The sequence below is a fragment of the Sceloporus occidentalis genome, unplaced genomic scaffold (genome assembly GCF_023333645.1).
Source record: "Sceloporus occidentalis isolate IW3139 unplaced genomic scaffold, rSceOcc1.0.p SCAF_4, whole genome shotgun sequence".
NCBI classification, from domain to species: Eukaryota; Metazoa; Chordata; class Lepidosauria; order Squamata; family Phrynosomatidae; genus Sceloporus; species Sceloporus occidentalis.
In genome coordinates, this window is record NW_028316984.1 from 165928043 (window position 1) to 165952533 (window position 24491).

Below are 24491 nucleotides of genomic sequence, written 5' to 3' on the forward strand. Positions count from 1 at the left end.
TCAAAATTTCAAAATGTCAGAATGTTTAGTTCCCCTCTTTAACATTGGAGTATATGATTTTGCCCTACTGAGAACACTGTCCTGAGCAGTGATAATAGGTGATTTTGAATAGATAGTGAGTCTGGAGAGTGTGTGATAAGTTTAGAGCTTTATTGAGACTCTCTTTGTAGGTGCAAGTCCTGGTTAACCACTCAAAATTTTGATACTACCTTTCCATTTTATTGGCCAATTCACAATTCATTTTATTTATTTTATAATTCTGAACTTTTCTTTGCCAGTTAAACATTTTCTGTTAAAAACTCTTAAGGCATTGTACAACTGGATTAATAAAAACAGTCAGAATATAAAAGCACTGTAAAATCAAATGCCAAAAAATAAATATGCAGCATTCATCAGAATGGATAAAACCATAATCAGATTGAGTTACATGACGTACTGAACTGTTTAGGCAAATAAAAAAAGTCTTTGTTTGCACCTGAAATGACATCAAAACTCAAGGCTGATTTTCACGGACCTAGCCCTCTAGGCTTTTGCTTTTTACTTTTATTTTGTGTTTCATTACATATTGGCTAGTCACACACCCAGAAGCTTCCAGGGGATTGATTTTCTGGGGGTTGTTTTGGGGGAAGGGGAAGTCACTTCTGGTTTTGGAAAAAGGCCATGCTGGGCCTGAAATAGGCACAGCTCTCTCCATTTTGGTTTGAAATAACACTGTGTTATTTAGAGCAATGCTACTCAAAGTGGTGATCCATGGAGCAGTGACCATCTATGAGCTATTGGCTGCCAGTTCATAGTCCAGGAAAGAAAGAAGCAGCTGTAGTCAATGGGTGCTAATATGGTGTCAGTCTCAGTAACATCAGATAGCTTAAGAAAGAAGCATTGTCCTAGAGGTTTCTGAAAATGCAGTAAGCTAATTTTAGCCCCATAGATTTTAGGGGTGGTGTGGAGTGCTGATGGTGCAAAAATGAATCCCCTGGAAGTTGCCTATATCCAGAAGGTGGTCATTCCACAGTTGGAGGGCCTTCCACAATCAAAACACTATTACCAAAACAGCTCTCACCACTCTCTTAGTGGTGGGACATAAAGGAGAGCATTCTATTAATAGCAAATTTTGGACATGCTTGTATGATATAAATTAGTCCTTCAGTTAAGAAGAACTGAGTGTTGTTCTGAGATGGCTAAAGGGCACAGTGGTCTTCCCTGCACACCACATTATACACATGCTTTCTTTCTCACAGGGAGAATTTATCTGTCCGTGGTGCTTCGTGGTGGGTGCGATTTGTCCTGCTCAACATCTGCCTCTTCATCCTCCTCTTCTTCCTCACCACACCTGCCATCATTGTCAACACCATGGACATGTTCAACGTTACACAGCCTGTGGAGAGCCTCAAGGTGCTACTCTCACCATTATCCCATGGGATTCTATTTCAAGGACACCAAGGCCTTGGGGAGGGTGACATCCCATTTGCTGCCTCTCTAAGCCCGTCCATTCCATGCTCAATTCCCCATCCTCAAAGGGAAGCACACTTGTCCATGCGGTGTGCTAGGAATAATTGCTCTAGCTAAATTTCTTGATAATGGACCCTTAGCCACTCTGGACTCGGAAGAAACAGGACTGCTATGTGATATTTAGCATCTTCATTTGTCATTTGAAAATATGTCCTAGTACATGAATAGGCTGTAACACTGAAAGAACCAGGATGCAGGTTGTCCTCTGACCAATAGACCAAAATAGAAAGGTATGGCAGAAACCAACCAGCACATATCTGCTTTTCTCATTCTTCATTCTTTGAAGTGGCTTCTATCTAGCCATGCTTATTCTCAATGACAATATCAACAAGGGGTGGAGAAGTGGATCCTTGGACATGTTTTCCTGACCACAGGAAGGTGCATGTTTTTAATCTTGTTCCCAAGGGGCTATCTGAAGAGAGAATAAAGGGTTTTGAGAAAAAAGCACTAAACTAATTTCTGTTCTTTCTTTCTTTCTCTCAGAATCCAATTGTCACCCAGTTCTTTCCCACACTATTGCTCTGGGCCTTTTCTGTGTTCCTTCCTTTCATAGTGTACTATTCAGCTTTCTTTGAGTCACACTGGACAAGGTAAGTCCTATATCTTTAGGCTGCCACCCTCAAAATGGTTTCCTTTGGAAAGTCTACTACATATTACATTGTTTTGGGTTAGATGTGTTTATGTTTATGTTTTTCAATAGGTATCTAGACTAGTTATGGCAACTGATTTCTGGTGAACATCTAGAGAACCTGGGATTTTCCCATGGGTTGTAAAGTAAGATCTGAATCTCGAGAATTCTGGGCTGTTCTTCCAGCACTCAGGAGATTGGTATTTCTCTTTCCTGATGGATACTGGTCTATAATAGTCCCAAAAGCTCACTCTCATTACTCTGCAATAGCAAAATACATTAAGAGCACTCTTACTAACCCCAGGTAGACTGTAGTCTATGAAGACTCATAACTATAATCACGAGCATATTTACACAGTGGTGAAGTTTGACATTCCAGTGCCTGTTGCAGTGTCTGAACACCAGACTGGCCTTTAAGCCAGCCAACAGGAAGCTGCTTGCATAAGATTGTGTTTGATTCTTCTTTATGCCACCATTTAAAAGGTACACCTACCTGCACAACCCAAAATTGTTTCCTAACAGGATTCTATCCTTGGTTGGAATTTTTTCAACAGACTATCAAGGCTGCTCCTTTGAATACTCCATGCAAATGTATTAAGTTTCCATATTATATTTCAGTCTAGGAATGTGTGGTAGTTGATGTTGTTTGTATATTCCTGATGTTTCATTGCAGAATTCCAGGCTAGTTTCCCTCAGGTTTTGCTGTTTTTCTCTTATTCTCCCCCCCCCCCTCTCTCTCAGATGAATTTGTTTTTGTTTCATTTAGGTCAAATGAAAATCAGATTACAATGCACAAGTGCTACTTCTTCCTGGTATTTATGGTTATCATCTTGCCATCACTTGGACTGACCAGGTATAATAGCAATTTGTATTTGAGCTCCACTTTCTGCTACTTTGTGATCTTTCAGAAGACTAGTAGTAAGAAGGTGTATATGCCATCAGTTGCTGTAATAAGATAGACAGAAACAAAACAGGAATTAATTATAGGAGCAAATACTTTCTGCAAATTGTTCACACAGTGACAATATTTTACATATTACTATTAGTAACATACACATGAGATTGGCCCTATATTTGGTCATACTTTTAAAGCAGAGCCATTTAAGTCAGTGTGATTTTAGTCAGTCATAAATGTAGGTCCCACTGAGTTCAGTGTGTCTGTTCTAAGTATGAGTAAATCTGGGTCTAGTCTGTCTTGAGTATGCAGTTATGTGGTGTAATGCAGAAAACAGCTTAAGCAAAAACAAAATGTTCTGTTCATATTGCCTACAGAGTGCATAGAATTATTATTATTATTATTATTATTATTATTATTATGCTTTATTTATATAGCACTGTAGATTTACACAGCACTGTACATACGAACAATAAAATACATCAAAGTAAATCTGCCCATGGTATACATTCTAAGAAATAATAGCATGATACATATAAATAATACATAACAATACAGGAAGGGGGTCAATAAAATAAGGCAGACAACAAATTAAAAATGTCAAATAACAAATAATAGTAATTAATTTGGGGTTAGCTATTCAGCATCCCAGACTCACACCCCATAACATGCAAGATAAATCATTTGTAGCCAGTTTACGAAGCCTGTTTTATGACCCATCACTCTAGAGATCTAGCAAGAAACCAGTTTGGTTTGTTCATTTACATCCTGAGCAATATAAATATAAATCATGAGCAGTGTCTCCTAATGTGATCATCTAAATAGGTGTTTAAGATTTCTTCAATGCATGGATTTCCCATTGTTTTCAGTGGTATGAGAGACATAATACATCACAATCAGGTTCTGAATTAATGAACCTATAGCTGTACTATATATGGAGAACATGTGGCCCTGAAAATGTTGGGCTAAAGCTCCCATCAATCTTAGCCAGTAAAGGCAAGGGGTGGAGGAGGTTGCAGGCCAACAACATACAGAAAGCTTAGGTTCCCCACTCTGCAGTTCAACTAATGGAATGGAAAACAGATGAACTGATTAGAGTCCTACTTAGCTTGGCCCTGTACTGTATGTGTATATTTCTTACAGAATATAAACTTCTAATCTGTTCCTGCTCTCTGCTTTTACTCCCTAGTTTGGATCTCTTCTTCCGTTGGCTCTTTGACACTCACTTTGTAGATCAGGCAGATATAAAATTTCAGTGAGTATTGCTGAATATGGTATGTTTGTGTGTATTTAAGAGGTCACCAGCTTGACCTTTGGTGATAAGGGTTTCTTTTACTTCTACTGGTAGTTGGGGGCTTCTATTAAAGTGGAATGGTGCCTCCAATCTGGGTTTTGTCCAGACTTTAAAAGAGCTATACAAGATGCTTAACCTTTGGTGGTGGTGGGATAAATTTCAGAATTTTTATAATTAATTTATTTTCAAATTAATTTCAGTGGATTCATTGCTTCACTGACACCAGCTACCACTATGATATGCTTACATGTGAGACTTACATACACACGTATGCATATGATCTTGATTGTGAAGAAAAAATTCTGGAGATTCCTAGTACTACGAAATGTACTCTAAACAACTCCCCCCCCCTCTGCTGCCTTCTCTGATCTTTTTTGTGGACAGGTGTGTTTTCCTCCCTGATAACGGTGCTTTCTTTGTCAACTACGTCGTCACCTCCAGTCTGATAGGGACAGCCATGGAGCTTCTGCGGATCCCTGGACTCATTGTCTATGCTACACGGCTCTGCTTTGCTAAGTCTGAACCAGAGAGGCTCCATATAAAACGGGTCTGTGGTTTTATTTTTCTCTCAGTGAAACTCAGATGAGCATGGTAGGACTAGAAAGTTGAACTCTTGTTTTGTATGGAGTCTCCTGAATCTCTCAGATTTACAAGTGTTGTACTTTGTTCAGAGGACTTTCTGAACTCTCATATCAAAAAAGTCTAGAGATCTAGAAAGATGTCCTGCTCCACAGGACTCACAGGTGGATAGGCTCAAAGACCGGCTTTTCCAGATATGAGCAATGTCATCTTAAAATAAGCTCTGTTCGCAGGATTACATTTCATGAGTATCAAATGAATTAAAACATGTGCAGTATTAACTTCAGAGCTACATGTTATTCATTGAGAAGCTAACTTTTTTAAAACGAAAGACATTTTCTTTTTCATTGATGTTATAAAGAAAGATTTTAAAATACAGAAATAAACCTTGGCAGGAATCTCACAAAATTTGGTTCAGGCCAGAACAGACAGTGCTTAACCATGGCTTGTCTTATCCCTAGTTAAGATGCCAAACATTTAGTGACTCCATGGTGTAATTGCCAAGGGCAGATCTAAGGAGACCCCAGCTGGTAATTATTCAAGAACAGAGAAGTTTCCTTAACCACAGCTTGTGCAGTAGAAACATCAGACTTGTCTTTGGTTAAGAGTGCCAGCATAGTATAGTGGTTTGTGTATTGGACCAGAACAGTGGGAAACCAGGGTTCGAATTCCCACTCAGCCATGGAAACCCACTGGGTGACCTTGGGTAAGTCACATTCTCTCAGAGGAAGGCAAGGGCAAATCCCCTCTGAACAAATTCTGTCAAGAAAATCCTGTGATAGGGTCACCTTAGAGTCACCATAAGTCAGAAATGACTTGAAGGCACACAATAACATAATTAAGGTATGCAAATCACAGTTTTCAATCCTTTTTAAAACATAGTTTGCATTCTGATTTCTAGCCAAACCTTAAATGTGAATTTGATGCTCAAATGTAACCTCTCAGTTCTGAATGTTGTAAGTCCACATAGATCCTTTGGGGTGTGCTGTCCCACACACAACAGTGTTTTTTTAAACTCAACATGAAATTGCAAACAGGATAAATGTACTACTATGTTTTCTTCAGAATCAAGCTTATGAGTTCCAATTTGGACTGGAGTATGCCTGGACCTGCTGCATATTTGCTGTTGTCATGACCTATAGCATCACTTGCCCCATTATTGTCCCCTTTGGTAAGTATATATGCCTGTTCCCAAAAGCTCTGTCTTTTCAGTCCTATTTATAAACTTAATCACACCCTATTGGTATGGAAAACAGTTAAGGTTCACCATAAATTGAACTTTAGCAATGCTTCTTAAAAGAATAGTTTTTGCATTTTTGAGCGGCATTGGCATTCATCTGGCAAGATAGAAAAGCAGCTAAGTACAGATAATTCCATTTACTTCAGAGAGACAGAGGTTTGGTCAGACTGTATGATGTTTGGACCAGTATACATGGGTATTCTGAGTAGGGTTATGGGTGGACTTTGCCTGGTGGAGATTCAGGGGGAAATGCAGAGTTATGTTACCTTGCAATACAATTAAAAGCAACATTTCCAGACTGTTCATTGCTAGAAACTGAATCACTGGGCAAATGATACATTGCATTTACCGTCTATGTTTACCTTTGGTAAACTCTTTCATGAAAGTTTGCTCAGCTTCTAACCTTGGGACAGAGGTGGGATTTTTCCCCCATCTCAAAGGCTGAAATGGTTGCAGGATGCATGCCAACTATAGGTAGAGCCACATCCCAATGGCTCTATCACTCCCTGTTTCTGTGAGATGCTCCAGATAAGGTTTTTTTTTTAAACTGTGTTAGCCCTGGAGCTGCCATTATGATTTTTCATCCCATTCTTGTCAGTGGAAGAGAATTTTTTAAAAATGAAAATTGAAGGCAGGGAAGGGCAAAGAAATCCTTTCCCGTGGATTCCACATCCAGTCCATAGGACTGGTATTTTCCATGGAAGCATTGTGCTCGGGTGATGTGGAAGTGGCCAGATGGAATTTAAAGGCTATGGGTGGAAGTCAGGTCTTATTGAAATAGGAATTTAGATTGAGGGGAAGAACTTGTAGAATTTACTTTTTATAGTACAAAAGGAATTTGTGGACTGTTAAGTTCCATATCAGTGTAGCTACTAGGAAGGCTGAAGCTTTACTTCATCTGTTATCTTACTTATCATAAGAGAAATCTTGGGAGAGAATTGAAGCTAACTACGTTCCAGTTCCAGAACCTATTACTTCTGGTGGTAGTTATTCCTCAGGTAATAGAATTTATCATAAGCAGGAAATAATGATAGCTGCCTGAAGCAAATAGGCCAAATAAAGCAACTTCTGTCTGCTTTGGAAGCATGGCATTTAGACAATGCATACCCCTGAAGCAGATGGAAACCATGCCAAGGCTGCCTAAGGCAGCCCAAAGCCGGCTAGAAAAGGAGCAAGAAAAAAACACTCCTGCTGGCAGAAGCGTGAGACCGCTGGTGGTGATCCTCTTCATGAGCAGGCCATCTGGTTGCTATAGTCCCAGAGCAATCGCGGCCAGCCGCAGAACACTGTTATGTCTGCAGAGGAAAACTGGCTATTTGCTTCCTTCTTGGGTGCAAATAGAAACTTTCAGTGAGGACAGAACATTTTTGTCAGGAAGATAGCATGGAGGAAAAGATTTAAGATCTCCTTGCCCTGAAGTCCCTGATCCAGATTAGAGGTGAAGGCTACAGCTTTTGAATTCATAAATGCAATGTGATTACACATTTAACTTCAAATTCTTTGGCCCTTACAATCCACTTGGCTGTAATAAACAGTTTCTTTCCAGGACATTGGTATTTTAATACAAAAGAAGAAGCAAAGAATGCCCAGCAAGACTCTATGAAGTTGCCTCTATACTAGTCATATGTCCATACTATCTTCTCTGACCTATAGCAATTTGCTGAGGTCCCAGGCAAAAGTCTTCCCAATTTTTCTACCCAAGAATCTTTGGCCTGGATATGCCAGTTTTTAAACATGAAACTTTCTTCATGCTAAACATGTGCTTTACCACTGAATGGTAGTCTCACCCCACAAAATCATTCTGAGCTTCGTTGTCCATCTCTGGACAATCTCTCTACCCCACTGTCTCTTCTGAGTAGCTGTTCTCCTTGTCTCAACTCCCTCCTGTCTCTTTATATGCACAGGTTTGCTGTACATGCTGCTGAAGCACATGGTTGACCGCTACAACATTTATTATGTATACATTCCCACCAAGCTAAACCAGCGCATCCATTCTGCAGCCGTCAGTCAAGTAGTGGTGGCTCCCATCCTCTGCATGTTCTGGCTGCTCTTCTTCTCCATCCTCCGTTTAGGTAGGTACAGAGCTCCCATTGAGCCTTCCTTTTGAAAAAATAACATAGTTCCCTTAAGTATCTGGCTTCCCAATTCCACCTAAACATTAGAAATAACTTTTTTTTTTACTGTAAGTGTTGTTCAGCAGTGGAATGGATTTCCTTGGAGAATGGTGGACTCTCCATCATTGCAGGTCTTTAAACAGAGGTTGGATGGGCATGTTTCAAGAGTGATTTACTTGTGTATTCCTGCAATGGTCCATATGGTCCATTCCAACTCTAAGATTCTGTGATTCTATATGAGGCAAAGCTGGACAGCATAACCCTGTGAGAAGATCCCTTGGGCTATTGTCATTGGTGGGGCCCACATTCTAGTTTGCTGTCCTCATCAGCATAGGCAGAACAGGGAGCTCTGGGGCCCTGTGGCTCTCTGCTTTGTGTTTCCATTCCATGAGGGTAAGGACAGTGGATGATAGAGCAGAGGTCAGTGCACATATTGGGATAAATCGGAAGATGTTCAGCCGCACACAGGATTTATGCTTTTGACACACTGCTTGTAAGATAAGTGTCTGGACTTGGGGGCTTTTGGTCTTCTCCGGTGTACATATGTTCCCACAAATGAGATTTGTAAGACTGCATTTTAAGAAGCATATTAAAAAATGGAGATTGGGAAGCGCAAGTGACTTGACTCTCTGCAATTTTTATTCTGTTAAAGAACTGGCCCAGCACTGAGGCAGGAAATAGTTGGTGGGTGCAGAAGAAAGGGCTGGTGAAATTCTCCTGTTCTGTTCTGTAAATGGACAGACTCCATGGCTGAAGCACATTTGAACTGATGCATGGATTTTTTAAGGGGAGGACACTCACTGGGGCATTCTCTCAAGGCATGCTTTGAGGGTGGTGATGAGTAGTCCATGGGAAGGCTTTTATTTAATGCACAGTGAGCAGACTGAGGCCCTAGGACCAGTGTAGCCCACAAGTCTATTTCTACAGCCCTCAATTCATTGAATTAATTAATTAGTTCATATCCCACCTTTCTTCTGAGATGGTACCCAAGATGGTTTACAACAGGATTAAAACAGGATATAACTGAGAACCTAATAATAAAAGTTTTAAAAACAATTAAATTAACTATCTGCTAAAACAGTAATTTTTAAAAGTATCAAACTGTTTTAAAGCTTAACAATAAAGGTAAAATGCAGCACACAAACTCCACTAAAAATCTTCCTACACATCCTATTCATCTCAAAATGCCTGTTCAGGTTATTTAAAAATCTAATAAGGTCTTAAGTCGTTGATAAGATTTAACTTTTAAATTAAAAGATGTTTTTGCAGGTTCCATCTCTTTTGATTCCATAGACTGTCCTTCCTCTGACCCAAAAAAGAATGAATTAGCTTCCCTGGAAACTTGCAGTACTATCAGTGCACCTTTTAAATTGGTTGCAATTTAAACTACCAACAGTTTAGCATTTTAAAAAACTGTTTCCATTTTGTTTTGTTGTTTTTATTTATTTTATTGTCATCATTTGGCATTTTTGATAGTACACATTGCCCAAAAGGACAGAAACTTGATCCCCAGATCTACCACAGATGCCCGCCCTTACTAAACACAAAGGATGTGTTTCAGCCATCAGTTATACAGCCATGGTGAACAACAATAGAGAAGGCAATAAAAACTGATATTGAAAAACTGGCAACTTTGGGAGAGGGCATGAAATCTGTTTGGTTTTAATATAAAGTTACTGACTTTACAGTTCCTGACTTAGGCCCTGAACAGACCATTGATAAACACCAGCATAGCGGCAGAGTGGTGGCGTGGTAACTGCACACCGCATGTCCCGACTCCACCCCATGCTGAGGTGATGCTGCGTGCCCCACTGCATGGTGGGAGGAGTCACAGCGCTCCCTTGGCACAGCATGTACACGCACTGCGCCAAGGGAATGCCAAAAATCTGTGGCTTCAGCAGCTATGGCACCTTTTCCATTTTGCAAGAACAAGTTGCTTTTTGTGGCTTCTTTTTGCACTGCAGGCCTGCTGGGTTGGGGGCATGCCATGTGGTTGCCACATCCCCAATCCAGCAAGGAAAGGGGTGGCGTCCCGCTGCCCCTTAGGGGCTGTCTGTACAGTCCCTTAGTACACAGACTGGAACACAGTTCTCTCTTAGATTTCTCATTGCTCAGAATCTTATTTTTCCTGATCAATACAGAAGCACATTGATTACAAAAAGACACAGAGTGATGGAAAAGTGCTTACTAGAAATGTGCATATTATGGGGAATTATACAGAAAAATACAATGAAGTTTTTGTAGTCATGAAATGCATACTTTTAAAAAAGGAAATAAACTGATGTGAAAACAGGACAAAATAAACTTGTGCTGGCAAAAATGTGAAATCTGTAAAAAAACAAAACAAGAGTAGTTCTGTGGTGCTTTCTCTCTTTTCTTCAATGCTTTAGGCTCTGACCACCCCATCACCATCTTCACCTGTGTAGTCCTTCTTTCTTGCATCTTTTGTTCCATCTTTGGCATGTGTCTGAAGAAACTGCATCCAAGGAAGCCTTCCAGTTACCAGGTTAGAAATGTCCAGAGCATGCCCCATGTCTTGTGTGCTGTTTCTGGCATATTTATTTATTTATTTAGTGGCTGGTGTACACTTGACATGTATGTTGCAAATCCAGAAACTGAGAAATAGTTCTCGTGTTCTTTGAAAGATACACTTACTTCAGTATTCACATAAGCTTATTTCCAAAGCACTTTCAGTATGAAGCCTTATGTTAATCTCTATAGAGTTTATCAGACAAGGGAAATTGGAAGTTTAATCTGAATGCAACCATGGGGTTTAACATTATTGCGTGATAACCCACTACATGCAAATTCGGGCAATAGGAAGTCAGTCCGAATGCAATCATGTGGTTTAACGTTATTGCGTGATAGACTGCCACACGCAAATTCGGGCAATGGCATGCTATTTTCGGGCAATGGAAAGCCAGTTCAAACGCAATGCGCATTCACATAATTGCGCTAAACTAGCGACTTTAAGTGAATGCATTCTGGCTCCACTTTCTTTTCATTCAAATTTAAGAGAAATTCCTCCTGTTTGATAAACTCCTATGAGTCTAAGGAACAAATTCTATTTCAGACATATGGAGTGGCATATTTCAGTGATGGACAGGGCCAAAGTCAATAAATTATGATGAAAAAATCATAATTTAACTTTAGCTCTTACTGGCTGTGAAAAAGCCTTAGGAGAAGCATTTCAGCATCTTAGATTTGGAAAATGAGGAAAGCTGGGAAAATCCCAAACAGTGTTGTCAGGCAGAAGGTATGGCCATCTGGGGAAGCTGAAAATGGTGAATTGTGACTTCATGGACTCCATGAACATCAGACCCTGAGGTTCTCCATACCTGCTCTAGACAACAGATGTGTGTATTGATTGTTCACCCTCACAATATGGATGAACAGAAGAAACAGTTGTTTAGGGGAAACTCTGGACAGGGCGTTCATCTGGGTGTTTTTTGTTTTTTCCATCATCTTATTTTATTCACCTCTTCACCTGCAAACAGATGTCTGAACAGTCTGAAGGAGCTTTCATTGATACAGAAAGGAGCAGCATCTCTTCAACCCCCAATTCAAATGTAAGTGTCTTCTACATTTACCTTACAGTTCCTTGGCAGACTTGACTACAGTATCCTAATGCTTTTATATGAAGTGTGAGCAAGCTTGGGCACTTGCTCCATGCACAGGGACCAAATCTCACCTCTTGCTGGAGCCCACTTTAGGCTATCAGACTCCACTGAAATGAAGGTGGAAGTGACCAAACACTTGTGTGCATGTGTGTGTCCAGCAACCTTATTTGGCCCCTACTCACTGACAGGCCTGAAGCATTTGTTTCAGCTGGAAATAATCAAGCCTAACTTGGAACACTCAGGAGCATCCTTGTTGTGTGATTAGGGGTTACTAGGTTGCATACAGGACTGTGCTCCTGTAGCTTTAATAACCAGGAGTGGGTTGTGGAGGATGCCAGAAAAGCTGTGCTGTTGTTCTCTCAACAAAGCCTTATGGTGTCTGTTCTGTTAAGAAAAATGCAACATGGGATATACAGTGAATGAAATAAAACATGTATGTGAGAGTCAGGGTGACTCAGCAGAAGCAATTAGAAGCCACACAGGTGTAAAAGGTAATGGAATTAGCAAGTCCTAAATGCCAAGGACAGAAATGTAAAGTGGATAATTGAACACACCTGAGAATTGTTAAGTGGTCAAGGCTGAGATGATGAAATCATTAATTGTGGGTTGAACCAAGAGAACCAATGAGAGTGGATGTACACGCCCACTGGGTGGAAACAGACAACAGTGGGTGGTATTTTGCAATGACTATAATAATGGCTATGAATCCCAATGTATTTTGTGGGTAGTAGTAGTGAGGAGTTGTATTGGATAGTTTTGGAGCTGTATATAGTAGAATAAAGTAGATCTTTTATATAAGACTACTGAGTTGTCTGGTGTCTTGGGTGAAGATACAAGAGCCAGCTGGATCCTGAAGAAGTGGGAAGACTTCTGTGGAAGCAAGAGTGAGAAGGCTTGGAGAGTTTGTCAGGGTCTTCAGGCTATTCTCTGTAACTCTGCTGCTTTAGAGCAAAGCTTTAACCACTGACCAAAACTGGTCAGCGCCGGTGCGTAACAAGGTGGTGAGTTCGAGCCAGAGGTGAAGAGCTACAACTCCCATCATCCCTGACATGTTCCTCATCCAGGATCTGTTAAGCATTAAAGCTTCAGGAGCTCTCTCCTGTATTCAGCCTAATGGCAACCCAAGGTTAGCTGGTTTCCATACAATCACCTGATTCATGAAAGTGTTATGGGGGATCATAATTAAAGGAGGGGTCTGGCTTAGTAAAGAGGATACAAATAGTGGGTGATTTCCTTGCTTTCTGTGTTTCAGATGTTTGTAGCTGCTGTACTTCAAGAACCTGAACTGAGCCTCACGCCAGCAGCCTCTCCGGCTCACCAGTCCTATGGTACTATGGGCAGCCGTCTGGAGCAAGCAGAGAATCTGGAGGAGGGTGGCCTGCAGAGTTTTGAAACAGAGCTGGAAAGCACAGAGGGTGAATACAGAACCGGGCCCGTACTGGACAGCCAAATGCACTATCATTGACCCCACTTCCTGTCAGAGCCATGACAGATGGAGGGAAGTATTCAAAGTATTGAAAGTGCCTTGGGAAACCTCATGTCCCAAGGCCTGGATAATTCTGAGCTGCCATATCGGTCCTGCTGTCAGCTAGTCTTGGGCAAGGATTTGGTCTTGCTAACTAGGCTAGAGCCAGTCAGGGTGGTGCACAACGGGCCTTTCAGCACTGCATATCTCTTAGCCATGCTGCTGGGAAGACAGCTGATCTCTGTGGCAGAGAGACAGAACTGACTGAGAAGTTCCTAAGAAGGCAGTGTTATTTCCATCTTTTTGCTCCACCCATTCACAAGTGTGTTCCATATGTTGCCTTGCATCCTTCTGTTCCAGAGCTGCAGAGACTACCCATGCCTGGCTCTTGCATCTTCTGACAAACCCTTGCAGACCTCAGATATCTCATTTTCTCTCCTCCTCATTGTCTGTCCCTTTGGGGAGGAGGGTCTCTTTTACATTCTTTTTCCATAGTAGCAAAACAATTCTATAGTGTTATGCTTTCTGTTCATTACAGCAAGAGGAAACCAAGTGAATAATGTGATAGCTATGAACTTTTCTGTAAATCTTTCAGAGGGTGAATAGGAAGCTGAGCTGGAGGAAGTTAATTCTTTGGACAAGAACTTCCAGAATCCTGACTGGTGGATTCTGGGCATTGTAGTCCAAGAAACTAGTGTTTCAGAGCTCTGGGAGGAAGAGTAAAATGGCAAGTGCCTCCCAAGACTCTCTCAAGATGACCGTGCAGCTCATTGTAATGTATCCGTTGCAAAAGCAAAAGCCTGTGTGTTTCCTGAGTAACACAAGGGCTCTTAAAGACTCAGCTTGCAAGCAACAGATCCTTAGCTTTTTAAAAACAATAATAATAATAATAACAACAACAACGACAATGTGCCCTTTAGCTACTGCTGCAATTGTTGCTTTTGCCCAAATCTACTGCCTTCAAGAAAGACTCACCTTGCCAATTCGGCCCAAGTGGGAAGCCTGACTTGCTTCTGTCTTTCTAGGCCTGTGTTACATTCTTGATTGCCAGAAGAGTTGCTCATGTTCAGAAGTTGCTGGCTTTTGATCCAAATGAGGTAGACATTTCTGGTTTTGAGAGGGACACAAGGAGGAAAGAGGTTATATTGAACCTGAAGCCAAAACTAGATGGGAGAGTGCTGGGTTTGTGTGTGTAAGTCCAGATCTGCTGCAGTCACAGAAAAACTAGGTGAGGGGAGACTTTTATAATAAAAGGGGCATGTGGGTGAAGGAATTAAATCCTCTCCATTGTGTGTCAATGTGGGCATGAGACAGGCATCAGACTATGGAAGAAACATTTTACTCATGTTACGCTCATGCCATTTTGTCTGCACAGTTGGTTTCTTTCTATATCACAGATGTGGAACCTGTTTGACTCCAAGGCACATCACCCTAGCTAGTATGGCCAATGTTTGGCAGTGGTGTGAACTGTAATACATAACAACATTTGGAGAGGTACAAGTGGCAGATCCATCTTTGAACACATGGCTGGACTACAATCCCATCTGTTTTGGCACTTGTTTGACAGCTGAAGCAGGCAGAAATGAGGTTCTGCCCTTAAGTGACCGTAACCCTTTGTACTTCAGCATGTTCAAAATTACCAACTTCCAGGCTGCATGACACTGCACACCCAAATCCCATTATATTACTCAACCAATCATCTACTAAAAGAGCATTGCAATGATAGGTGTAGTGATCAGAATTACTTTAAACTTATGCATGGGAATTAACTCGTTTTGCTTAGAATCTGCTTCTGTAAAACAGGACATAATTACATGATATCCTGGACCATTAATTATTTATCTCTCATTCACCCTGCTGAACATTTCCTGGGACTGAGGTGGTCAGGGTGGGTCTCTAGTGCTAGTATTCGAATGCCTGTAACAGACTGACTTGAAAACTACTGGTGAATAGGCAATGCCACTGTAAATGAGAAGGGGTGCCATTAGAGAAGTGCCACCTTCTTTTTCTAGCACAGCCCCGTGCTTTGTATAAAGCCTCTCATTCAGCAAGCTAAACTTTCCTAACCTGTAAGTAAAGCTTGCAAACATTGACTGGTATCCTGTTAGTCATGTCGTTCCAAGTTGGACTTACGACATCATAAATGTTTTATATTCTCATTTGCAACCATGACCACAAACCACCCTGAAACCCACTTTAAAAATCATCCATCCAGGGCAGTAGATGTCTATGCAGCTGCTGCTGTGGGGTGGTGCAAGGTGATATGACCATTCTGCTCCTGCCAGCAAGCAGTGCTCCAGAGAAGAGAAGCGGGGATTCCAGTAGAGACCTCTTGCAATTCTTCATCTCAGCCTCTCACTGGTGGGAGGCAGCTGATCATGCCATTCTGCAACACCCCAGTTAGCAGCTGCAGACTTTCATCACTCCAGGTGGCTGATCGGCTTTTAAGGTGGGTTTTCAGCAATCAGATGCAGTGTTAAAGCTGCAATTTTGTGGCTACATGCTTGATTCATGGTCTTGGCTATTATTATTGTTTTCATTATTTTACCTTCCAAAATACTGCACATTGTATGGACACTGGCCATGCTGCAGGGATTCTGGGAATTATAGTTCTGAAAGTTTTTTTCTCCAAGCTTTAGCTTTAGGTGCTTTAACTATGGAGAGTTTTCCACAAACAACTATGTTCCTTTGATAGAAAAAGGTTGCTTGTTAGATTTCTGCCTGTCATGCAACTGTTAAAAGCTAAGAGATTTACTTGTTTTTTGTTTTTAAAGTGGAAACCATATCTTCATCTTCAAGGCCTGCTTTGCACAGGGGAGATGTGAAAGGCTAAAAATACATATAAATTAGAGCTCAATGCAAAGGAAAACATATTTTTAACTGAATTTCACCTGCGATTCAGTTAATAGATGCCACTGAAAGCTGCGGAAATAGTTTTCAAACCAACATGGTTATAGATCAGAATATTCATGTGTAATCTTAACAAGTTACTCTTTTGAGAAGAATCCAGGATGGAAGTCATAATGTGAAACCTCTTCTGAACTGGGGGAGATTCAACATGGAAGAAATGAAAAATTTGGGCCCAAATAGACCAAAATACAGCTGCCTCAGGTCACTTTGGAGGTATGCTGTTTAAATAATGCATGCATCCTAAGAGGCCGGAAGCCGTGCTAAAGGACTGCGCACCTTTGGCGCAGCTTCTGCCCTCTTAAGATGCCTCTGTCATTTAAACAGCATACCTGGCCCGAAGCAGCTTTATTTTGGCCTGTCTGTTTGGGCCCATTTATTCACACAACCCATAGTTAAACAGTAACATTTGCTAATACAGGATGTAGAGATGGCCATCAACTTACACATCTTTAAGATGAGTGTGAGGGATCTCTGTGTCCTCTCATTATCACAAGGGGACTAGACAAGTTCATGGAAGATAGGGCTGCTAATGGCTATGGGTCATAATGACTGAATGCTACCTCCAGATCCAAAAGCAGTACATCTCTGGCTGCCAGTTGGTAGTGAATGCAAGCATGAGGGTTCTATCTGAGAGTGGATAAGAATTTCATTTAGTTCAATTTTTGGCAGCGATGCTCCAAATATTTGCACATTTCCTAGGGTCTTTCCAATGAATCTGTAAAGGAATGTACAAATATTTTTAAAATGCAAGTGTTGAAGAAAGTGAAACTGACAGGTTTGCCTTTCTAAACAGAACATTTTGAATGCTCAGCTCTTAAAGTCAGGCATGGAATCCCTGTGTACAGAAGTTACATTTGTGATAATGAACTAGTTTCCCATCTTTCCTTTTAATTATCTGAATATTAATCTATGTAACACTTACCTGACATCCAGGTAAAACATGAACCTTTCCCACTGGAAATAACTTCACCTTTTCCATTTGGCTAGTGGACAGTTTTTAAAAAACAGGGACTGGAAACTTTGGGTCGGTACAGGGTACCTGGGGGCCACATAAGGCCTGCAAACTGCCCTTTCCCAACCCTGATATATTCCCTTCACTATCTGGGTGTTTCATTTCTTAGCAAAACACAATTCATAAACCTTATTTCATACAGGAGTTCCTAACCTGGTGTTGTACCCTTCATGTTCTAATATATGGCCTGTAGATAGGAATCCTAAATTGCTATTCCTCTCTCTACTTGGCAAAAGTCCAACCTCAGAAATTGCATTAAGGCTAGGCACACAACAACAACAACCAGACTGCTTTGTAGTATCACAGGCCTTTGTACCTGGAGTGGAGTTGTGAGGATTATGTGGAGAAACTGGCCAGCACCCAATAAAATCAAAAAGACAAACATCTCAAGATGATCAAAAGGTGGTCTGTATTACTGCAAAATCTTAAAATAGGTCCTCTTTTGAGCATCTTGAGATGCATCTCTTCTTTCTCTTCTGCATTAGATTTATTTCCCCCTCTCAGTTTTGTGGATCTTTAATGCTTTTGACTGAATTGGGGTCAAGACGCAATGTCAAATTTTTGCAGGTGTTTCTGAAGCCTGTACTTAGAAACACAACATATTGAATCTAATGGACCTTTCTCTCAAGCGAGTAGCTACTGAATTACGTCTACAGTGGGCCCTTGGTATCTGCTGGGATTTGATTCCCAGACATCCTCCCCTGCATAACAAAATCTATGGGTACTCAAGTCCCATTAAATACAATGGTGTCCCTTATATAAAATAGCAAAATCAGATTTGCTTTTTAAAGCAAATTTATTCTTTCTGGAATATTTTCAAGCAGGGGATGCTTGAATCTGTAGATAAAAAATCTATGGATATCCAGGGCTGACTAGTATTGCTTAACTGTTCCAAGTTTTATAGTGCTCTCACCAGGCCAAATTATATATTGCAGAGGGGTCAGTCCTTGTCTCTGTAAGGCAGTAATCTTATATACATTTGCCTAGGGGAAAACCCCATTCCGCATTCACATTTGCAGGTTTGCACTCAAAATACATCTATTTTGACTTAAACATGCCTGTGAGGGGTAGGAACAAGACTTGGATTGCAAGAATAGAGCAGGGAGAGATATGTTATTCCTTGTCACCCTGCTGTTCTCCTGAATGCATTGCAAGCACACTCACCCATAGCTAAGGACTGCTTCTCACTATACAAAACAATCTACTTGAAAAGCTGTTCCACATAGGAATCAGAATGAATGCAGAAACTTACTTGGTGGGGTTTGTTGTTGTGTGCCTTCATTATTTCCAACTTAGGGCAACCTTGACGTGTATCTATCATGGGGTTTTCTTGGCAAGATTTGTTTAGAAGGGATTTGCCTTTGCTTTCCTCTGATGCTGAGAGTGTGTTACTTGTCCAAGGCCACCAGTGGGTTTCCATGGCTAAGCAGGGATTTGAATCCTGGTCTCCAGAGTTGTAGTCCAGTTCTCAAACCACCACACCATGCTGACTAGGACCCAAATATTTTTCCGACACACACTGGTGTTTGAGTGTGCATGCAGTAAATAATGTATGTACATTATGGAATGTATTAAGCAACCGTGAAGTCCTTTGAACTGATGGTTGAATCACAACTTGTATATGCAATGTACTTATTTTACTTCTTTGATTTTTCCACATTTCCATCCATGACTGGAAGAGTCTACATGCAGCATTGTGGAAATAGAAGGCACAAGTAAAAAGTGACTCCTCAGTGAGGAATCTTAAAGTTGCAGTGAATATAGTAGACCACTTTCCAAAGAACAGTTTGTACCACATGCAGCTATCTGGTACCATGTGGGAGAGGTATCATGCATAGGCCCCTCTCCAAAAATCCAGGAGAGAGAGAGAGAAAGGGTGGAACTGAAGTATCAACTTAGGGCTCCATAGCTTGTTTTGAAGCAATCTCCAGATCTGGGCTCAGAACAAATGAATTAATTAGCATGCACAAATTTGTCACAAGGGACTCAGGCCAAACGAGGATTAACAGGACAGAATCTAGAGAATCTCGGCTGTGTGGCATGAGAAAAATGGGGAGGGGAAGGGAATAAGAAAGAACATTAGGTCTCCAGACTCCTGTATTGGTTGGATTAGACCCCTTTAAAGGGCTATCATGAGCAAATTAAAAGAGAGAGAAGATCAATATTTGGGGGTGGAATAGGACAGCACTTTAATTCTACACCCTCCTAATCAAGGGGAAAGAGCCCCTTGTCTTTTTAAAGATATATTTAGGGCAAATTTTGATGCTGCTTTGACTTAACTCTCATTTCAGAGATTAATTTCACTTATGGCTACTGTCCTTATTATGCACCTATATCAGCTGACACCTCCAAAACTAAGAAAGAAGTGGAACAGAGGGCCCCAAAGGGGCAGCTGGAAGCTGCCTTGCCAAAGACAGGTTGGTGCCACAGCACACACACACCATGGCCCCAATCTGTCTTGAACCCAGCCCAAATAGGAGTGAGAAAGATCCGCTCCTATCTGGGCTGGGAAAGAGCCGTCTTTCCTGTCCCCACCACAGCACCCGGGCAGTTCAAGACACTCCAGCTGCATATGGTGTGTGTCCAAATGAGGGTGACCAAAATGGTGAAATTATGGAAACCATTCCCTATGAGGGGCGACTTAGGGAGCTTGAAGAAGATAAAGTTAAGGGGTGATATGATAATCCTATTTAAATATATGAAAGAATGTCATATTGAGGATGGAACAAGCTTTTTTTCTACTGCTCCAGAGAACAGGACACGGAGCAATAGATTCAATCTACAGGAAAATATATTTTACCTAAACATCGGGGAAAACTTGCAGAACAATGGAATACGCTGCCTCTGAGTGTGATTAAGTTTCCTTTGGAGGTCTTTAAATAGAGGCTGGATGGCCATCTGTTAGGAGTACTTTGAATATTCCTGCATGGCAGAGAGTTGGACTGGATGGCCCCAACTCTTATGATTCTATGATCAGGCACTTTGCTGGCTCTGCTATATAGTAATGTAACCACAGCTCTCTACTGGATATGGGCATTACATACCATAAGTCTCCAAATAGGAGACCATAAGTCTCCAACAGGATTTCAGCCATAGTTTATGCATCCAAAATAAAAGGACAAACAAAGCTACCAAGTGAATGTGAACACAACAAATGTTCTAGATGTGAATACTTTTTAATGTCATTTATTTCAATGCTTTTTTAAAAAAGGGCAATGAAAAAAATTTCATTTAATGGAATAGAATTCTTATTTGGGGGGCAATGCTCTAATTTGGCCTCCCTATAGCTATATCCCTGCCACATCTCATACATTTCAGTGGGTCTCATTTCTTTTGGACTAGTAATTGGCTTTAGATCTTAATTCCTTAGTAATCTTCTCTAATCCAGGCAAACAATCCACACTGTTTAATGGGTGAGAGAATAGCACACCTGTTGAAATATAGATTGTAGAAAGAAAAGAGAAACAGATTATTGATAAATCATAACTGATAGCTTGTTACATGCCATTCTTTACAATAATCTTCCACAACCTGGAACCATGCAGATGTTTTTTATTAGAAATTCCACCATTCTCAGAGAGCAACTGAACTGCAGGATTTGTAGTTCAAGGCAATTGGAAAATACCAGACTGAGAATAGCAATTTGATGTACAAAAAGAACCAGATTAAACAAGGAAACAACAAATTACAGCACTAAGGGGCAACAGTGTTAACCGTAGTAGTTTATGTGCCACCTTCCCCTAGATTTCCCCCAAAAAACTAATGACAATTAATCTGACCATTTAATGCATTGGAAAGTTTCCCCACTAATGGGGAAAGTTTCATTGAGCTGTTGATTGGCATCAAGCATATATGCTTATTCAGTTTTATATCTCTGGGAGTAGCAGCAGGAATTTAACTGTCCAAAGATTTGGGGAGCACCTGCTCAGACGAAGTATTGTTTCTCTCCTTGGTTTCACAGAAGCAGACAATAAATAGTATCCACATTCTGTGGGTTAAACTAGCCAATAATGCTGTATTTAAAAGTGGTGCTCCTAGTGGCAAAAAAATGTCTGTGTGCTAATATATACTTTCTTCTTCACATCCCATTGTGCTGGAAGCTGTGATTGGACATCAGAAAGTAAAAACAGGCTTGCTCTGCACATTTGTTGGAGCATACATTTGTTTGAAAATTCTGTTGCTGGAGAGGAGAACATATTACAGTAATTGTTGGTTATATGCAATCCCCTTAGTTTTTTATTTTACCCTTTGTATTTTTAACTGATGGCATTTGAACTGTGACCATTGCATTTATTATTTTGATGCAAGGATTGGTAACATCATTTCTAGTTGTGATTCCAGAGTAGCAAAGAGCCACAACTGAGAGTTATCATAGCATAAAGAACACGTGAATGCACAGCCATAAAGAGAAGGTTGTCGTGGCCTATGTCAAGAGGTAACAAAACTGGATGATTGGAAATAAAGTCAAGCCAGCATTCTAAAGGTGGAGTGGTAAGCTCCCATTAATGGGAAATCCTTGGCCCCCCAGATGTTTTGGTTACCATAATCTTTCCCATAGTTCATGGTAGTTAGGACAGATGGACATTGAGGCCCAAAATATTTATATGGCCAAAAATTCCTCAACCCTGCTCCAAAAGCTTCAAATGATACAGATTTGAAGAGCTAGATTAAATTACACCCTTTGAAACTTTACTGCCTTTACAATGTTTGGTATCATGCCATAGCCTCAAACGTTATATTTCAGAGATTCAATCACACATCCATCTGCTTCTCCCATGAAGAAGTGGTTTGCAAGCTAATGGAAGGTCAGAGTTATGTCAAGGAAAAATGTTTTAACCATCTAGCTCACTCAGTAAAGTTGCTTTTATGTTGTTACAATTCTGGTCCTTGAATCAATACTGTCTACCAATGAAGCAGTACATTTAGCACTTAGAATCAACTCTTAGTCCAGGCTTCAAAGCATACACAGCTAGAGAGCAAGCCTTATTGTTGGAAGTAAAACTTTCATCTGAGCAAATACTAATAGATAAGGTTGTATGTCTTCTATAGAATGATGATGACCGGAAAATGTTTTTGGACTACTGCTCCCAGAACCACCCAGCCAATATAGCCACTTGGGAGTTGTAGTCCAAAAAAGTCACTTTTTCAATCTTTTAACCAACTCAATCAAAACTCAAGTTCCACTTGTGAAGTTTCACTGGCCAGGTGGACTGCTTCCTATGCTAGCTTTCAAAATCTCATGTAACCCCCATAAGAAATTATAGTACAGTGGTGCCTCGGGTTACGAAATTAATTCGTTCCGCTGTCAATTTCGTAACCCGAAAGGCTTTCGCAAGCCGAATTCCCATAGGCGCTAATGGGGAAAAGCCGCGATTCCGTGTGAAATCGCGCAGAAAAGCACCAAAAGTTTTTTCGTAACCCGAAAAAACTTTCGCAACCCGGAACAATAATTTCCTATGGGTTTTTTTCGTATCCTGAAAATTTCGTAACCTGGGTATTTCGTATCCCGAGGTACCACTGTAGTTTCTTTCCTCACCAAGGGGAGCAGCAGCTGGCTTCCCAGATCTGCTATAATGAGAAGAAAGAAAATACTCTTAGTAAGGACAATCAATAGTAAGGATGATTTCAGAAAAGGGGAGGAAGGGTGCACTACTTGCCTTGAGACCAGGCTAAGAGTGTCACAGAGACATATGGGATGTGGAACCCCAGAACATGACTCATATGAGGGGAGCCAGTTACTAATTCCACTCCCACCCATGTGCAGCCTACTTTTCACCATCCTATATTATTTAGTGCCATTTCTGCCTGTTTTTGCAGGGTGACCAGGTCCAGTGATGTGGACTGTCTATACAACTTCCAGATCCTCATGAAATGATGTTTTTACCTGTCCACATGCCAGTGCAGCAAACGTCAAGGCCTTCTTTTGTAGCAGCTTCTGTTTCAGGTTGGCAAAGTGCCTCTGTGTGGGTCTGGTGTCTGGGAAGCTCTGGTCTCTTTGTCTTTCCCTTGGCTGTTGCCCTATAAGAATGTGCCAGAGCTCTGTATCTTGTTCTCTTTACTGCTATGACTGTGCCTTGAATAAAGTTAATTCACCCAGCTGGAGCCTGGGGTTGAGCTGCACATGTTTATGCGGCGTGATACTAACTCAAGCAAGGTAAAGGAAACACTCATGGAATCTCTTGGGGTTCTCTGGGCATCTCCACTGACACTTACAGAAGGATATAGCAAGCACATGGTGGTACTGAGAATAAAGCGTTGTTTGGATCCATCTGACTGAAAACAAACAGTGTTCAAAACAAGCCATTATTGAAGGAGATGTCTTGGAAATCTCCTCTACAAATTGACTAAGCTAGAAGACGTGGATGGCACAGCAAAAATTCTACTTGTACTATGTTACCACGGGAGCAAAGTAACTACCCCATGACTGCCTTCCTACTGTTTACATGTGTATTTAAAAAAAAAATCTCATCAACCAGAGTTAAGGGGAATGTGCAAGAAATCATCTTCTAGGCAATTGCATTTCATTCTAGCTATGGTTTTCTGTCCCTGCCTTCTTTTCAATAACAGACACAGCAAGCTTGGCAGCCACAAAATGCTTTGTGTACATTAGTATGGTGTGAAGTGTTCCCCCACCCTTATCCTTAAGTTTTTTTTCCCCTTTCTTAGAGCAGGAAAGGTTCTGACAAGCCTCTTCATACTTTCTTTTTGTGTGTGGTGTCATTTTAGTTACATGAGGATTGGCACTTAGTGCATTGAGTTTGACCCCATGGTTTATTAAAGAGTTGGAGGAGGAAAAGGTTAGCATCAAGAACAGAAATCCCTGATCTAACATGGAATTTACTCTTATCCCTAGTTCTAGACATGCCAGTCCATTCCCCCTCTGATCCAATGTCATGTTGTTCTCCTCTTGGTCTCCCAACATTTTGCTCCATTTGGTCGTTATGGGGTTGTCCCTCCCATTTTTTCTAAACTTTTCCAAACCTTGAGAATCCCAAATCTGCCAATATTTTCTATTTGTGCATGTGTGCTGCCATTTTGTCTCTGTGGTGAAAGGCAGACTCCCCTGAAGTTTGGAAATAAATGTACAAGTCCAGCCTGAAAGAAAATGTCACAGCCTGTAGGACTCCTGTTCAGATTTCCAGCCAGCCAAAGTTGCCTTCTTCCGTGCCATTCAATGTCAGTTTTTGTTTCCACCTCAGAATCTGAACCCCAATCCCACTGAACA

General features: G+C 41.0%; 1 protein-coding gene across 2 annotated transcripts in view; it reads left to right on the forward strand.

Moving 5' to 3' along the window:
- Nucleotides 1-23363, forward strand: part of TMEM63C (transmembrane protein 63C) — a 60270-nt gene extending 36907 nt beyond the window's left edge. Inside the window, exons 14-24 of one of the 2 annotated variants that reach the window (XM_089522271.1) lie at nucleotides 1239-1392; nucleotides 1993-2099; nucleotides 2904-2990; nucleotides 4222-4287; nucleotides 4711-4873; nucleotides 5971-6076; nucleotides 8050-8217; nucleotides 10650-10765; nucleotides 11757-11828; nucleotides 13132-13294; nucleotides 23084-23363. In XM_089522271.1, the coding sequence (XP_089378397.1) occupies nucleotides 1239-1392; nucleotides 1993-2099; nucleotides 2904-2990; nucleotides 4222-4287; nucleotides 4711-4873; nucleotides 5971-6076; nucleotides 8050-8217; nucleotides 10650-10765; nucleotides 11757-11828; nucleotides 13132-13294; nucleotides 23084-23088 (1207 nt within the window). In that variant the 3' untranslated portion in view covers nucleotides 23089-23363. Of the gene's footprint in view, nucleotides 1-1238; nucleotides 1393-1992; nucleotides 2100-2903; nucleotides 2991-4221; nucleotides 4288-4710; nucleotides 4874-5970; nucleotides 6077-8049; nucleotides 8218-10649; nucleotides 10766-11756; nucleotides 11829-13131 lie in introns of both variants that reach the window. The other variant, XM_089522270.1, reaches the window with a different exon arrangement.
- Nucleotides 23364-24491: the final 1128 nt, after the last annotated feature.